The sequence below is a fragment of the Calypte anna genome, chromosome 4A (genome assembly GCF_003957555.1).
Source record: "Calypte anna isolate BGI_N300 chromosome 4A, bCalAnn1_v1.p, whole genome shotgun sequence".
In the NCBI taxonomy this organism is placed as follows: domain Eukaryota; kingdom Metazoa; phylum Chordata; class Aves; order Apodiformes; family Trochilidae; genus Calypte; species Calypte anna.
Window position 1 is genome coordinate 36,080,323 of NC_044248.1, and position 18,579 is coordinate 36,098,901.

General features: G+C 38.0%; 1 protein-coding gene across 1 annotated transcript in view; it reads left to right on the forward strand.

Moving 5' to 3' along the window:
- Positions 1 to 18,579, forward strand: part of CCSER1 (coiled-coil serine rich protein 1) — a 630,536-nt gene that overhangs the window by 60,118 nt on the left and 551,839 nt on the right. The window contains exons 2-3 of the mRNA XM_030449910.1: positions 6,743 to 8,101; positions 10,667 to 10,854. Of these exons, the coding sequence (XP_030305770.1) occupies positions 6,787 to 8,101; positions 10,667 to 10,854 (1,503 nt within the window). The 5' untranslated portion in view covers positions 6,743 to 6,786. The remainder of the gene's footprint in view (positions 1 to 6,742; positions 8,102 to 10,666; positions 10,855 to 18,579) is intronic.

Sequence of the window (18,579 nt, forward strand, 5' to 3'; positions counted from 1 at the left end):
TTATTATTTATACTTGTAACTCATTCTAATTAGCCTATAAGTGCTGTCTATAATGGATGTTGTAATAAACACATGGATGCTTCCCCACAATCCAGATAAGTGACAGATGTGAGAGAGTTGTGCTTTTCAAACACTGACACTTCACAACACCCCAAACCCCAGCTACAGGAACGAGACTGCTGCTTCACTGTCCTGTGGTCTTTGCCTTGCTTGTGACTGTGGAACTGGTGAAAGTTGCTTTTCTTCTTCACACAGTTCACTTTTCTTCTTACTGAAGAGTGGTTGGCTGCTGTAGGAATGATTCACTCCTGTCCTGATATTTTGTATATTGTATATATTTGCATTTTTATATTGTACTCAAGTGCTTTGAGGTGGTAACCTGTGTTGTGCTGCAGAATATTTATGAAACTGAAGGTGATTTACATGGATGCAGGAGAGAACTGTGGCCTCCAGGTTGCTAGTGATCAGTTTCATTGGTTTTCTTTTACTAAACTTGGACTTCAGGAGGTGCAAGTGGGATGAATTTACATACCTAGAGAAAATAAATGAAAGAGTGAGTCATGTGATCTGTCTCTTGCTAACATTTGCCTTCTGGCTGAAGTCAAATGGGGATATATAGATAACTTATCTCCAGTTTTTTTCTTTGGATGGTTTTTATGCTTCTAATTTCATCCCAGGACTGGGAATAGCAGTTACAGATCTTAAAAAATAACTGTCTTCAAATGGTAGAAGACCAATCAAAATGGGAAAGTGGGTTTAAATGTATGTGTGTCTTCTAATTTATTTATTGCTAACTTATCTGCTCTCTTTCTCCTTTCCTGAAAACATGGAAGCATTTGAAAATAAAGATAGGCTTGGGCTGCAGGGCACAAGAAACTGAAAGGAAGTTCATGTCGTATCCTTAGGATAGCTCAGTGCTTGGATTCTGGTGTGCTTTTTTTTGATAATTTTTTTGTGTTTGTGTGTTTTTGGTTTTCTTTTCCCCAGATACACAGATTTAAAAGATATTTGGCCCAATCAGTTTTCCATACAGTGGGAAAAAAAGTGTGTGGAGTTGGATGTGTTCATCACACACATAAATTTTTAGAAGATCTAACACTTATCTTGGGTATTATACTTTTGTTTATAAAGTCTGTTGAGAAAAATGAAGCTCCAAGACAGTGTAGATGTAATTTGCACTGTGAACAGGGCTGTGGCTTCTGCTCCAAAAAATAAATTCTTGAGCTCTTTACAAGGATTAAATGCACAAGGAAGGAAATAATGTTATTCACAGAAGTAACATTAAGTTATTTAATTTGCAAAACCAAATTGCTTCAGTATCAAGTGTCCCACATTTCATAGCTAGTACTTTCAATTTTAAAGGCTCTCAGCTTTGCTAGTGCATTCAGTAAGGCCCTATTAATCAGGTTACATTATCCTTGATAACAACTAGAGTCCTAAGTATTTATATGCAGGTGTTTTTGTTTATTTAAATGCAAACCAATATTTTACTTGGGTTTTTAGGCTCTTAGGTTCTCCTTGTGTACAAAATTGCTTACACATCTTGTAATAAAACCAATATTTTAATAGGGTTTTTAGGCTCTTAGGTTCTCCTTGTGTACAGGATTGCTTACACATAGGGACCTCTGGCAGCTATGCAGGTAAAAACAAGCCACAAATGCACTAGAGAGACAAATATTATTGGAATAAAATCGGAACAGTATTGAAGGCAGTAATGTGTAAATACTGAGAACAACATAGTGCTGGAATCCTAATGATGAAAGTTCAATGATTCGGGTGGGAGCCCCAGGCTACTGTGCTACCTGTTGGGCTAAAGGACCACTGCTTACAAGTACAACAGCTACACTAAGGCATCTGTTGACTCATCAACAATTAAAAATATTTCTTTTAATGTGTTTTTTGTGAGTATTTGTAGTATCCTGAGGTAAATATAATTTCTGTGTAAGTCTGGAGCCAGATGGTCTGTAGAGACTGTGTCTATCATGTGGTCCTTGCCTCCTGCCATACAGTAGTGCTGATGTGAGGGCTGGGTATGTTCTCAGTTTAAGATTCATGCTCCTAATTCAAAGCACTGAAGAAAAAAAACCACATAATCTTCCTTAAACTATGAGCTCAACCTAAGAAAATCATACTGCTTTGGAAGAGACAGGTAGGTAGCAGACAAGTACTGACATTCTGCTCTTTGATTTAAGGTTGTGGCCCTTCAGATGTGTCATGTTATCTTCTGATGTAAACTTAGATAGCTAATTCATCTTTGTGGGGGAGATACTGCTTTGTACTTCTAGGAGCTGTATCCTTAAGGAGAGTATCTTTAGGAAAGCTTTGTTTAAAAAGTTCTGAGAGGTAATAGCAGGTTGGCTACTTATAAAGGGAGCCTTTGTACTGTCCTATGTGTTACTTGTGCTCTTTTGAATAAGCCTGTATTTTATTAGCTTTTTGTAATGTAATTTTGGCATGTAATTATGATAAAATTATAAAATTTAAAAATAATTTCAAGTCCTAAATTTTGCCTTAAAGGCAGTGAGAGAGGTGAAAGGCAGAGAGTTGCTTTTCCATCCTTGTAGTTAGTGAAAAAGTAGATCGATGGCTCCACCTACTGGAGTTCGAAACTCCGCAGAAAGAATAAACCCCAAGTCTAAAAAGTTGGTCTCTGTTTCCCCTGGCAATGAAATACATGACTTTAAGATGTTTGAGATTAATTTACTTTTTGCAATATCTTGGTGCAGACCGATGTGAAAGGGGAAACTATGTCCACTTGATTAAATTGCTAATTTTTAAATTGCTAATAGAAGGGTAAAAGTTTTGTTCTCACTCTTCCTATTTATCATTTCCATTGGTCTCAGCACAGGAGCTGAGGAACTGTGAGCTGTAGTGAAGCTCTTGGATGAGCAGATCCTGAACTGTTCACAATATCTGACAATGATGCAAAGTATATTTTGTCCTACACAAGGAGCCTGATGTGAAAGCCTTCTTAGACTGTCACTTTTCTTTTATCCTCCTTGTTTACTTGACTTCTTGTTAGTATTGTAAAACCCCAATAATTTCTTTTAAGATAGAGCTTTGTATGAGGTCCTAGGTTGATTGTGTGGGATGAGAATTGTTGTCCACTTTAAATCTAAAGAAGTTGTCTGATATGGCATAATACCAGTGCAAAAGTGTCTTTCTCTGTTGTCGTCTTTTTCTTCTGTTGCTGCTTTTAAGAATGGTGTTACTTAAGAATTAGATGAGGATTTAGATACAGAAAATCAGTTATTTTGCAAAGAAATATAGCTGGAGTCAATTGAACTATATAAGGGTTACTGCTATAAAGTGGTCAGCACAAGTAATTGTGATAGATGTGAAGACTGATAGGTAACACCTCCTGTTATTGTTCAGCATAGGACATATAGCAGTTTATAACACTTCTGCAGAAAGTGAATAAAATAATGAAAGATCTTATTTCATTAATATCTCAGGGTATTAATATCTTGAAATGCTTATTATTTTTTTTTTCCTGTGTTGCGAGTAGAATTGTCCCTTCAGCTCAGTGTTAAGCTTTGCAGTTTTACACTGCTGTCTGCTAAAGACCTTTAAGATCAAGTCCAACTTAGTACATTGCCAAGGCTACCACTAAACCATGTCCCTAAGCACCACATCTATACAGCTTTTAAATACCCATCTATATACACACATACATAGATACACACACCTGTATATATGCTTGAATATATAAATGTGTGTGTGTGCGTATACACTTATATATATAAAAATAAAACAAATGGCATAGACAAGTATTATTCAAAATACTAATAAATTTTCCACAATATTTGAAGTATTCAAACTGTATATGCATATAACCATTCATATATGCATATGAACATGGATATGATGTGAACATGGATGTGGGGGTTTTGAGAAATGCTCTCCAATTGCTATTGTAAACTTATAAAGAACAGTATATTGTAATTAATTTATTACCTGTGAGGATTTCTGGTGCTTAGACAGTAAGAGAAATGTTGACAGCTTCTTTGTACTCTTCCAGAGGCAGGGAAGGGTGAATGGGTAAATGCCATTTTGTTGTCTGCAGTTGGAGGCAATGCATTCTATTAAAAATGTTGCCACCTGGAAAACTAAGGCTCTGTATATTAGTGAGTCAGTTATTGGAGTAATCTGTTGTTATTTAGATACAGCCTTTGTATTTCTAGTGCAAGTTACAGTATGTTCTTTTTACTCAGTTGTCTGCTTCATTCTGCTTTCAACACAGAGAATTCCATAATTATAACCAGGATGGTTTGTTCTCTGGTGAACTGACAATTAAGGTGTGTGGCAAGAGAGAGAATGGACGGGAGCAAATATTTTGTCTGAGCATAAATTGCCTACAGCAATTTCATAGAATCATAGAATTGGCTGGGTTGGAAGGGACCTCAGAGATCATCGAGTCCAACCCTTGAACCACCGTTGCGGTTGCTAGACCATGGCACTGAGTGCCACATCCAGTCTCTTTTTAAATATCTCCAGGGACGGAGAATCCACTACTTCCCTGGGCAGCCCATTCCAATGCTTGATCACCCTCTCCGTAAAGAAATTCTTTCTAATATCCAACCTAAACTTCCCCTGGCACAACTTAAGACCATGCCCTCTTGTCTTGTTGAAAGTCATCTGGGAAAAGAGACCAACCCCCACCTGGCTCCAACCTCCTTTCAGGGAGTTGTAGAGAGCAATGAGGTCTCCCCTGAGCCGCCTCTTCTTAAGGCTGAACACCCCCAGCTCCCTCAGCCTCTCCTCATAGGGTCTGTGCTCGAGTCCCTTCTAAAAATACTTCTCTCGTCCATTGCAGTTATAAAATGGAATTATTTTTTTTTTTAGCACTTATGTCATCTTAAATTGTAAGGCAGAACCCTGATAGTCTCTAAATAATATTGTGTTGTATGTGTGTGCATATCCATGCATATCAGCATGCCTGCAAGGACATGTTCACAAAAGCAAAAAGAACCCAACACGGCAGGGCTGGAATTTGTCGAAGACCCAAGAGAGGTTTGTGCAGGGAAGGTGGAGAGGCTTGCATGCAACTTTCCAAAGCCCATTTTCAGTAGGCTGAATTGTGGACAAACAAGCTGGTTTGACATAAGCCCTGGTGTGAATTCACAGGGCCTCAGCTTCTCTGTGCTCTTCTTTTGCTCTTAACAGTGGTGTAAATGCAAACCACCTCATGTGTCAGTGAAATGGAACAATTGGCTGTGCCTCGGTTTCTTTGGTGGATGTAAAGTGATTCTGGTAACGTGTGTGTGCTTGTACCATCAGTTGTGTCCCAATCAGACCAAATTCAGATTTGGATTTCAGTGGCAGGACCTGGGTATTTTCTAGGTCTTGGGTGTAGGGACTGTTCCTGAACTGTTTCTCTCACCTTAAACCACAAAATGACTTGGAAAAAAATAAAGTTGATGCAGAAAGAACTGTTCATTGTCTAGTCAGAAATGGTCTCTGAACTTATACTTTCTTTCAAAGTAATATAGCATGCATGTAGCTTTATAACTCCTTAAATATTATTTTCCCTTTTTATGTACATGTGTGTGTTAATGTACACTGTATAAATATATTGTTCACAGGTATTGGCTGCAGCCACATAACTCGTATTAAATTGCTCATTAGATGAATGAATTTGGTTTTGTGCTTGACACCCAAACATTGTTTAGATAAATTACCTGATTTTTATTCATATGTATGAACACTTGCAGCTCACAAAGTTGCACTCAGGCATTATACCTGCAGTTTTGTCACTATATATCACGTTTTTATTGCTCCTTCTGAGGTCCTGTCTCTCACAGAAGTAGTTTATTATAATGAGAATAAAAAAAGAACTGATGTATATTTCATAAAGTTTATTTTTCTTCTAGTATGTCTGCTGTGCTCATTAAAATAAGTTTTTATTGCTTAAATATTTATTAAAAATGCGAATTTTCAGTGTATGAAACACTTCTTACTTCAAAAATCCATGAAAATAGCTAATTATAAGCAAGTAGGCTACAAGAGGATTTCAGAGAAGTGTCCATGGAAACTTTAAAGTTCTAATCTAGAAACATAATCCCGTGCCCTTACAGTAAATTTTTAGAACTTGACAATTCCTTAGGAAGAATTTTTGGTTTTTTAGCTTGACTGCAGTGCCAGCATTTTCTCTGTTGTGAGGTGATAGATACAGCCTTTAGCCGGAGCACATGAAGGGAGTAAAAACTGAAAGTTCCATGAAGATTGGAAAATTTAAATCCTCTTCCTCATTGCAAAAATATATTTAGGAACAAAAGATAATATTTTGTTCCAGTCAGATAATGAAAAATCAAGTCTCTTAGAAGAAAGCTTACAGTTTACAAGAAACCTTGTCCTTAGAACTTAGTTAAACAAGGACATTTGGATGATATATTTATCTATATTTTGAGATGTAGATTTTGTACTGTTTCCCAGTGTGATCTGCATTGTATAGTATATCATATATAATACTGCATCTCTTGTCTGAGGAATGTTTGGAGCCACAGCTTTGCTCAGCTGCTGGGTTTTCAGTGCTGCCTGTTGAACGTGACTTTGAAATTCTAAAAAAAACCTTGTGTAAAGGAGGTGCAACAGCTTGCAGCTGTTCCTAAAATTGATCATAGAACCACAGAGTGGTTGTTGGCATCTCTTGCATTCAGGATGACTTAAAGCCTATTCAAGTAGACTTTGAGGCTGTATAATTTGTTTATTTATTTATTTTTCTTTCTTTTTCTCATCCCAGGTTAGATTACTGGCTGTGAAGAGCCACGGACACTTTGTGCCCTGATGGGGGACTCAGGATCCAGACGATCAACTCTAGTATCTCGGTTGCCAATATTCAGGAGAAGCATTAGCAGGAGACACGACTCTCTTCCTTCCTCACCTTCTTCTGCTAATGCCATTGGTGTCCACACCTCCTCCCCATCCAGCACCAACTCCAGCTCAGGGAGCACAGGCAAGCGGAGGAGTATTTTCCGCACTCCTTCCATTAGCTTCCATAACAAGAAAGGGACTGAGCAGAAGCCTGACTCAGCCAGTCAAAATGTTGCCATTTCAAATGGTACCCAGTCCTCTCTTGACGCTTTCCAAAAACTCAGCCTAGAGGAACACATCAAAAGCAGAGGGAGGCATTCGGTTGGCTTTGGCAGCTCACGGAGCAAGAAGATAACAAGGTCTTTGACGGAGGATTTTGAAAAGGGAAAGGAGCCCTCAGCTAATAAGAACGTCTTTATAAATTGCATAAGCTCTGGGAATAATGAGGGTGATGATTCAGGCTTTGCAGAGGAGCAGAGCCGGCACTCTGTCAAACAATCCACGCGAAAGCTTCTCACTAAATCTTTCTCATCACACTACAAATTTTCTAAACCCGCTCCAGAGAGTCAGTCAGGTTCCTCTGCGCAGCAGCCCAGGTGCTTGCTAGAGGTTAAATCCTACGTGGAAAGCGAACCTGTGACTGCCAAGTCCTCTCCTCCGTGTTCAGCTGAGACAACCGAGTGCATGGGAAGCTCCTTGCAGTCCCCCCTGCTCTCAGCTGACCTCACAGCTGCCCAGACCCCCTCTGACTTTGTCGCCCTGACGGAGGATTCAGTTTCAGAGGTGGATGCTCTGCCCAGCAGTGGGACTGGAGCACCACTTGCAGAGGATTTTGGCAACGATGTCTCTACCTCTCAGGTCTTCTTCAGTCCTGTTGCTGCTCCTGCAAGGGAAACCGATATTGTGGAAAGTACTGGGCATTCCGTGGGGGTGTCTCCTGTGAGTCGCGCAAGCTCGTGTAGTGTTGAATCTAATACCTTATTCAAAACCTCAGCTACTAGTCAAACAAAAGTATTGCTGCAAGCCAATGAACTACATATTAATGATGCCAGACACATAGGAGAAGTTAACTTGGCAAATGCACATTTAGAAACCTTTGCATCACAGCACAGAGAAGAATCAGCAATGTTCTCTCCAAAGGCACAGGGGCTGAATAGGGACAGAGATGAAAACACACAGTCCAAGCACAGGAGAGAGACAATTCCTATAGTGGAGTCTAAGATTGTTCCATGTTCTGAACCTCAGTCCATTAAAACACAACAGGGTTATGAAACCAACCATTCTAAAGGTATGTCTCATGGTCTTTTCATTACTGGGTTTGGTGGGGGGCTTTTTTTTTGGCCTCAGTTCTTCTCCAAGAATTATTTGGTCATAAAGTGATTTGTGGAATTGCCAGAGCAAGCTAGGAAGTTCAGGAGTTATGAATTGTGCCCTCATTCCAAAATTGTAAGAATTAACCAAAAAGTCTATGATTTTTTGATTTTGCATTTTAGTTTACTAACACCCATTTTTGCTGTTCATATCTATGCTTTCCTGTGGTAGAAAATGATTTCATAAAGAGAGTATTGATTATTGCCTCTTGTTCAAGGCTAAAGCTGGGATTTTTGAGGCATGCCTATTTTCTGAGCCAAAGAGTTGCTTTGTTTGAGATGGAAACATTGCCAGAGAAATAAATCTTCTTTCAGCTTGGTTATGAAAAAATGACACAGTTTATCTTTTATTGATCTGGGTTTCAAAATTTTGTGACTCTTGGTTGCTCTGTACAACTGATGCTATAAAGCAGCTTGGAGTGGTGTTTCTGTGGCAGAGTATGAAAAATCCTATTTCTGATTCCATTAGAAATAACATTGTTTAAGTTCTCATTATGTAATTTATGAAACTGAGAGAGTTAAATACCCTCTAAATTTCACAGTGGATAAAGATCAGCTTATGAAAAGGAATTTGGAATTATTAACAAGATTAAGTAGAAAGGCTGTGCCTAGAAACCCCAGTGTATAAAAATGCAGAAGAAGGATAAAGGCAGAAGGCCCTTGAATGAAGGACATCTGTCAAAAGACATTTATCTCTGACAGTTTATTTTCTCAAACCAACTTAAAGACTGGTGCTTTCTTGCATAATCCTGAGACTATATCTGGTGGGCCAAAATCTGTGTCAACAAGGCTGCATTCATAGTGTTTGTACTAGAAGATAAATGAGTGTAAATTCATATGAATTCATACCCATCTTTTTGTGTGGACATTTATCTAAGCAAGTGGATTATAAGCAATCAAAAGCAATCTTGCATTTTGAATTATTTGTCACTGTGAGGCTTGGTTGGAAATATTGCACATAAATGGCAATATAAAGTAAAATTAATCCACTGAAATAGTTTTCACCAGAAGGGGCCCCTTTTCCTCAGAACTGGGTTCAACTGAGAGAAAAATTATTTCCATTTATGTGTTACTAAACCTGAGCAATGAGTTGAACTTCCTTGCAACATTGGCTGACCTGTGAATGAGCACGTATTATTGTATGTACTGACTAGAGGGTACTGCAGAACAGCAAGCGGGCAGCTCTGAGTGGTGTTTAGAAATACAGAGTGTTTGAAACTCAGGTGTCAGCTGTTGTATATTTAATCTGTGTTTTTGAAGGCAGATAACTGGAGTTGAAACTGTGGTAGAGGGATTTTTGTAAATGGGATCCATGTTCACAGAAAGACTACAGCTAATGCTGCACTGTATGAAAGTCAATGATTAATTGTTAGGGTTTTGTAGCTGTGTTCAAAATATTTTTTTTCCTGTGTTGTGAAGAGTGTATTTAAAATTAGAAACTGGTGAAGCATACAAAGAAACCATTGAAAAAATTTCTAAAACTCCTGCCATATGAAATGAAACAAAAGAGAAAAAACTTACACGGCATTCATTAAGGTTATAAGTAGTTATATCTGTTAAAACCAGAGTGTTTTAAAATGTTGGTTTTGCTAAAACAGTATTTAAAACCAGATGTCAAGGAAAAATAATTCTGTGTGTTTTCTTTGGGAATAGATATTTTCTTTTCCATAGCTGATATAATTATAGTGAATGTTGTGAATGTGATGTTAATGTATCCACAGGCTTGACGCACCATTTATTTCTTAGTATACTTTTATATATTTTCATGTGATATGGAATTTTTTTTTAAAGCCTTATCAAAGATGACCATTCTTTCATAAAAGAGTATATGATAGAAGATGTGTTAGATATGCTTTTCTCTTTCCTGTTGTCTAAATTTACCCTAGCACCTCAAAATGTCATTTTTCTCTTTTTTTCTGATGTGTTATTTTTTATTGGATCTGGGCACTGGGATTCAGCCTTCTGGCTGCAGGCAGGGTTTGGAGTCGGTGGTTGAAGGGATGAACTAGGAGGGCCAAACAGAAAACAAAACCCTTGTGCATCCCTGTCCTATGCAGTGGTAACAAAGCTGTGACCTGGCCCTATAAAACCTAGACTCTCCTCAACACTCAGGGTAAGTTAGGCTGGGTTTTGGCACCAGTGGACCAGTGACAGTTTATCTGGTGGGTTTTACTGGACAGTGGTTTGGAAATATTGTACAATGAGGGAAGAAAGGGAAGGATGGAACAGAGGTCCCTCTGGACTCTGTAAGGAGCCATGGACTGGGCTTGTAGTATGCTGAGGGTGCTAGTCACTGGAGGTTGAACAGGGAACTGGTGGTCCAGGTGGCATTTTTATCTAAGTATGCAGGATGTGCATTCTACAGAACTCTTCTGTGTGATTGCCTTGCAATGTAAGCATTTCAAGCAAAGCAATTCTCTCATTAAGAAAGTACTTGTAGAGGGTAATTCTTGGTAATGACTGCTGATTACTTCTGTTTGTAGTTGATCTTCCCAATAGCTTCAGTCCATACAGAGAAGGCAGATTTGTGGAGAAACGACTGAGATCATCTTCAGAAGGTACTGCTGGAGGCAGTCGGCTGATCATAAAACCAAAGGATGGAAATACAGAAGAGCTCAACAGCCTGTGGAAGCAGAGAGCAAACTCATCCTCTTCAAAAATGAACAGCATGGTGAGTTTTATTCCCATATGTGTGAGCTTTTCTTTTTCTATGACTGATGTCACTATAATGAGAAGCAGCGACTTTCCAAGCAATGGAGGGTAAGAAAAGGGAGGTGGAAATATGATTCAGGCTTAGCTACAGATATGTAAAGTATTTGTGACAAGGCTTGCATACTTCTTGTGAAGATTCTTGTTGCCATCCTTTTCTGATTTGCCTGGGAACTGCAGCAAAATTCAGGAGTATTTCTGAGGATAAATACAGTGGGCTGTTCTGTGGCAACAATTTATTGTTACTGTGGTAGTTATTTCATGGATCATGTCTGGTATGAGTGAGATGAGATTCAGAGCAGAAATTGGATAGAGAGGAAGCTGCCTGTAAGGAGGCCTCTGTAAGAAAGATTTGAGCAGTCCCTTTCAAAGCTGGTGTCAAGTTTAAACACTTTAAGCAACAGGTAAGAAGAAGAGGGAAGAAACTCTTCTGAGAACCCTTGAGGATCCCAGACTGGAAAAACTAAGGTCAGATAACTCAGGAGAGTTCTTTTTGAAACCTTTTCTACTGAAACTGTAGGAATGGACAGACTGACAGTCTGTGCTTTCCTATAGCCAGTGAGAATGAACACACCAAGATGAGTGTAATTTCTACTTAGGCCTCCCCAGTGAGAGGCTTAAAGAAGATGCTAAGATTGAGCATTTACAGCAATGGCATTGAATCTTTAGCTTATGGGAATCTCTAAAACAAGTTTTATTGTCATTATTAGTTTGAAATATTGCATGCAACATGCTAGCTGAAAGAGGAAGGATAATTTTGTACAAATACCTGACAAGAACTTTCCATAGCAAACAAAAAAATCTTCAAGTTTCTTACCCCTGCCTAGAGTTCTAAATAGATGTATAAATAGACTTTACCTTTTCAGGTTTACATAATAGCCATTAAGTTACAATGGTGCAGGAGCAAACAGATCAGTGAGAGACTCAGATGTGAACACAACTGCCTTTGTAAGAGAATTTTAGCAGTTTTTGTGTGTGCAGCCATGTGCTGCTTAGGCTGCCACAACATGAGGCACAACTTTCTCACCTGAGATGCCAAATAAGGCTAAAATTTTCCTATTCTGTGATATTTGCCTGTACTAATTCCTGGCTGGTCATTTAAGAAATAGGTCCCCAGAGAAGGATCTAATTTAGTGTGAAAATTCCCTTATGGAAACTAAGGTAGGAAACTGGGCTTTGGGGGTTTCTCACGAGGATGCAAAAATCTGTCTTTTGGCTGAGTAAAGGTTGCCCATCTGTCTGAATGCATGATCCAGCTGTTCATTTGTAGCTAAGCTCACAAATGCCCTTGTGGGTAGCAGGAGAAAATGACATCAATACCAAGTGCATCTTACTATTTACAACTGATGCACAACAAAAGTTTAAGTGTAACAGTATCCTGAAGCAGTGGTCACTAGAAACACTCAACTAATTGAGTTCCTTGATGCATTTTGCAGAAATGCTTGCCTGTGCACTCACTTTGTGTAACCTGGGTAGATTGGATTACCTACACTTCAGTGACAGAATTAGTCTCTTCTCAGCGTAGCAGATTGTGCAGTATTGTCAGTATGCACTGATTAATTTTATACTACATGAAAGGGCAGAAGGCAAATTATTTTTAGGAAGGAGAAAATTTTATGCCTTTCATGTTTCTAGATTTCTGACAGTTTTTCAGATTAAATAATACAATGATGCAAAAGTTATTTCAGCGAATGTTTTTTTTTTTTTTTTCAAATGGGTTTTTTTAATCTACTGAATTATTACACCCAGAGGTACAGCATAGAAAGAAAGAGGTAGAATTGCTAAATAGTGGAAGAAATCTTTGTGCTATTGAAGTATATACTTCGAGTATTTATCTGTTTTTGCTGGAAATTCACATTCAAATATTGGTTAATGGTATCTTGTTTTTTAAAACCAGAAAAAAACACGTTATTTAAGGATACTGCTTCATGTAGGTACACAAAGCATTATGCAGATATAGTTCCTGCCCTAAAATTCCAGGAAACTCTGACTCAGGCCTGTTAGCCTTATTGGGATTGTTAGACCCAAGATATTAGGCAGATCCTTGTGTTCATTCAAATATAAGGCTATGATGTGATGCCATAGCACTTCATTTTATTTAGCCCTTTATTAAAAAGGGAACTGAGAAGGTGACAACAGAGAAATAGAATGTAAGCAAAGTGTGCCTGGGGAGCGGGTGGTGATTTGAGTCTCTTCTTCATATTATATACAGAATCCACAATCTTTTCCACTTTCAAATAGTGAGATTATCCACAAATTATTATATGTTGGTCACAGTTCAAAAACTTTGATATCAAGATGACTGTGCATAATCATGAGTGAAAGTCAAATTATTCCTGTCTTTACCCAATGCATGTAGATACCATTATATGTTAAGAAAAATGCTAGATGTAAGCTTTTTTAGTAAAAAATGAAGTTTAAGAAGTAACCCCAACAAAACTAACAACACCTTTCCCTTCCCCTCAAACAACCAGAATGCAAAAGAATGAGCAGAGTTCCCTGAAAGTAAAAAAAAAAAAAAAACCTGCAGAAATTTAACATTTGTAATAATATGTGTTTGAGCAGATAAAAGGCACCTTCAAAAGGTGCCTTTGCTTGTCAAAAGCAATTAAAGTCTCACACCACAGCAGCAGATTGTTACCAGTGAATGATGCTAATGAAGAGTAAAGAATTCTAGCTGCTAAACAAATTATTGTTGAGCCCCTTAACCTAACTTGTGTGCCTAGAAAAACATCAGTCACTCTTCTGTGTTAATTTTGTTCAATTTTGCAAGAAAATGAACCAGAGGCATTTAAGGGGTGGCAAGTTCATGTGGATTGCTAAGGCCTTTTTGACAAGCACAGCACTGCTGCTCAGTTCTGCTGTGCAACACCCAGCAAGTGGCATTAACTGGGGGTGCCAGTTCTCTGGCATCATCCAGTTGTGTGAAGCACTGTATGAAGCAGTTCTGCAGTGTGAAATGTACCTTTCCCAAGACCACGTTTCCTCTCTTTTTCTTGTTGGCAGGCAGTGTGGGCTTCTGCTCAGGGGCTGGCAGGACTGAGGAGCTGGGAGATTTTCCTAGAGGCAGGGAGGAAGGAAGGATGAAGTTATCTGAGAAATTGTTCTTCCTCTGAAACAACTTGTTTAGCAGAATGTTCTTGAGCAAATGGCAGTACTCTTTTTTTGAAGGCAATAGGTAAAAGCTTGGGTAGGTAGATCTAAATAGTGAGAATATCTATCAAACCCAATAAGATAGTCACCACCTCCCCCAAGAGTGCTGTTAACTCGTTTGTAAAATGTTGAAAGTAATTTATCATATAGATAAAAGCAATGCTGCTCATAATTGAGATGTAAGGAAAGAAAAGTCTTTCAAAATAACTCTACAAACCTGCCAATTTCCTAGTAATGTAAGTAATGAGATGAAACAGATGCTTGAGATTAATGTCTTAGGTTCCTAATTACATGTGTTTTTCATCAGTTTTTTAAGCCATCATTCTTGCAGTGACCGGTTTCTGCCACATGATGCCAGCATTTCACCAAAAGTGGTTTTAGGCTTCAATTCATAATTACACAGAAGGAGAGAACTGCGATTCAGGGCTCGTTTTTGGAACAGTTTAATACTGATTAAGCTGTGTAGCATAAGAGACCCTTTTCAAATAAACATGATTAACACTGATGCAATTTGAAGAGATTCATCCTGCTATCAAAACTCTGATCATTCAAATATTCCAACTGTAAAGTAATCAGTTAAAACTTTAAATTTTTATACATACCATCCAAACTAGTTAACAATGTCTCAGAGGACTGATAGAGGCTATGGCTGACCTCGCAGTTCTTCAGCTAAGTAGTGGTAAGAAAGGCAAAAAGAAAGAAAAAAAATGTACTGCAGCATGGTAAAAAACCTGAATGACCTGAAATACACAGCCCTGCGAGACCAATGAAAAGAATGTAAACCTGGGTGTTTTTAAAAATATAGGAGGGAATTAGAATAACCACATTGAAAAAAAGAGCATTAGACCCCCTCAGTCACTGCAAGCAATTTCTTTAAGAGGGTTAGGAGACAGAACAGCAGGAAAGAAAGTGCTGATGTGCTGGCATGCTTAACAGTAGAAACTGAGGTGTGTGTGTAAGCAACAAAATTATCCATCACTTCTCACAGTAGTGGCTAATGGAGAAAGATGATTATTCTAAATATCACCTTTTAAATATCACTCATTTTTCAACTTTTTCCTGTCTTGGTGGTTGAATGTTGCCACTGTCCTTTCTGTTCTGCAGGCCTGTGTTTCTCTGGGTACTCTCTTAAGCACATGTTTTTAATTCAGTTTCACATACTGAGTCTTGCCCAAATATTGCCAGTTTTCAATTTCTTAAATTAATCTACAAGTTTTTGTCCTTGCAGGTAAAAATTTTTATGCTTGCTTTCAGTGCTGTGTTATCCTCTCTTTTTGCCTAGAGCAAGGCAGCTTTGCTTACTGTGCCAGTTTAATCAGAGCTGCACAACTTTTTTTTTATGGATCGTTACTTTGACTGCACCATTTCTTTGTTTGTATCTTCCCCATGGTTCTAACATATTAGATAAAGCTGTGTATTGCCAGTTAGAGAACTTTCATGGCAATTACCCCATGTTCCATTATCCCATTTTTTCCCACTCAGCTTTAGCAGTGATAGAAGCCTTCACTGCCTGCTTGCCAAGCTGCTGAATAGTTGCTTTCTTGTTTTCTCCCACACTTTCTATCATGCACGAGAGTAACTGCAGGTACCACCAAACTTCCTTCATATACTGTCTCAATTTATATTTTTTTCCTTATTCACAAGTAATAGCACAATACTGAGCTAATGTGACTTCTTAAGATTGATGTCAGTATTGTATTACTGAGTTTTTCCATATATCCAGACAATACAACAGGCATAATGTCCTTTTTCTTATGGTTGTACTATGTGGGGATGTGCTGAGTACCTAACATCTTAGTAACTATACTTGTAAATTTAGAACAAATATATGTAAAAACCAGTGTTGGAATACAGTGTAGTATTTCATGGTTTATGGTAGACTTGAGTTTGATAGTGGGAGGGGCTGAATACATCAGTTAAAGATGAAGTTTGCAAAGTTAATAATTGGCTTGACCCAGTGTAGAGAGGGTCATCTGAAACTTTGGGGAGACAGAACAAAAGTAGATGATTGACACAGAAATAATGAGGTGCTAGCAAAAAAAAATCTTAATGATAAGTATTTGAGATTCCTAATTTATCTCAGGACAGCAGAAAGGCAAAACAGAGGTCACTTTAATGGAAATGTATTTTGGCCTCTGCTTGGAATGTCTGTTTGTGATAATTATCTAATTAGTAGCTGATGTTTTAAATTTTAGTTATGTATCCTGGATATCTTGTGTAACAGTCCCTAGGTTTTGTTACCTGGGTGACTTAGCAATTAATACTTTTCTAGTGTACTTCAGAAATGGTACTTACAGTGATGAAGCAATTATCCAAAACACTGTATTCCAATCTATCCTTTTGCTTGATATTGTACATTATGAAGCACGATGCAAATCTGTGACTCATGAAAAGATGATGATTGCTTCTCACAGATGACATTATTTCTAATGTTTCCTGAGTAGTCTTATTATCAAGCACCAGCTCTAACTAAGGTCCTGCATCATGAGAGAAACAACAGGATCCTGTGCCCCCTGTGGGCTTTACTTGATATACCTGAATAGGAACTAAAATGTTTTTTGTGTTCCTCTTCTCTATGCTTAATAGTCTGATGTTTTACTGGTGTCTGATGAGGCATTGAGCATGGGTAAATCTATGTTGGCTGTTAGCCTAGACAGGATTGAAGTGATTTTCCTATGGTTCCTTGAGCATTATTTTCTCCTAATCTTTTCTCCTTGAGTATGGACTTGACCATCTGCTCCCTACTTCACACAGCCTATGCTAAAACTGTTTGAAAACTGAGACTTAAATGCAGTCTCTGATGCTCAACACATGATGGGAAAGATGCTATTGAAATTACACAAGTTGAAAGGTTTATAAGTTAAAGGAGGTGACCACTAGTCTAAGAAGTGGAATTCTAGGTGGTTGGTTTTGTGACCTGTAAATGTGACCTGTAGTGTCTTGAAGAACCTTTGAGATACACACTTCATCTACAGATTGGAGAGACATTCAGGATTAATGTCTAAGAGCAGAAAAGCTTCTGTCTTGGAAGCTTCTGTCTGGGAAGGCAGTGAATGAGAAGTTGTGGAGAGGATTTTGGTGCTCAGGGTTACAGTTTGGGTTCAGAAGAAGCCTCAAACAAAATGGCCTTTTTCAGGTATACCAAAACTGTTGTAAAATTATGAATTACTTATCCACAATGCATGTATCCCTTTAATGTCTTTAGAGCTAACAAGGGTATGTTTTCTCTGACTAGCTGCAACCTAGTTTTAATTTTCTATACAAATATTATCTCTGGTATCTACAATGTTCAAGCCAGGTTTTTCATAGTTAAAATTTATGTTACATTTTGCTCTGTCACTGAATTATAGTATTTCTGCTTAATTCAAATTTATCTCTGCTATGTTGGGCTTCTCAGGGGAGAATATTTAGCAACATCAATTCTTGTTGAACTGTTCAGGCAAACCCTGTAAGGCAGTGGTTCACTCTTCATGTGAAGTGGACTTGACAGCATTCATTTATAACTAGCTTTGTAATAACATCACAAAATATCCCCTTTTGCAATGAATTTGGCATTTTCCTCCTTTCCTTTAACTGTGGAAGCCAGTTAAAGCAAGAACTGTCAGGAGTGCTTCTGAACCGTTCTGTCTAAACAGGAATAAACTGCTGATTGTAAGTGAGTAGCAATTTGGGCCTTATATTCTTAATTTAGCATGTAGGGAGTTCCTTTCATGTGTTATTAGCATAAAAAATGAATATGGCAAATAGGGATTTGAGCATTTAGTCTATGATTTTTAGTTCAGGTCAACTAGAAGCTTTTCAGCTAAATATCCTATGGGAAATTAATGTCTGTAGTGTAATATACATTTCTTAACATATTAAGAGCTTGTAAAAATCAGATTGCTTTTGTTAGACACTTGGAATTAATTAGTGAGATGAAGTAACTAACAGCAATTAGTTTAGATGTGACTTAATACTAATGCTGTAATGTCCTATGCACTTCTCTAAGGACATAATCATTAAAGCCCAAACAAGGGTAAAGTATTACTCTAACATCGGTACGATTGTTCTGATTAAACAGAGTTATGTTAATAAAGATAGATAAAGTGAGTTATAAACAATTTTATATCCCAGAATAATCATGGTAGTGGATGGATGTGATGTTACACAGTGAAATAAAGAAAGAAAGACTTCTTTTAGATGTGTTATATTCGAACTGCAGTGGGCAGCACAGAGCCACGCAGCTGCTCACTTACTCCCTCCAGTGGGGTCTGGAGGGGAATTGGAAGGGTAAAAGTGCAAAAACTTGTGCCTTGAGATACAGCTTAAGAGGTAAAGCAAAAGCCACACACCTAAGAATACACAATAAAGAATGAACTCATTGCTTTTTATCAGCAGGTAGGTGTTCAGCCATCTCCAGTAAAGCAGGGCTCCAACACAATGAACTTGGGAAGACCGATGCCATAGCTGTGAATTTTCTTCTTTGCCCTGGCTTTACATGCCGAGAAGAATGAAGTATAGTGTGTATATATACCTTTAGTCTCAGTTTGAATCA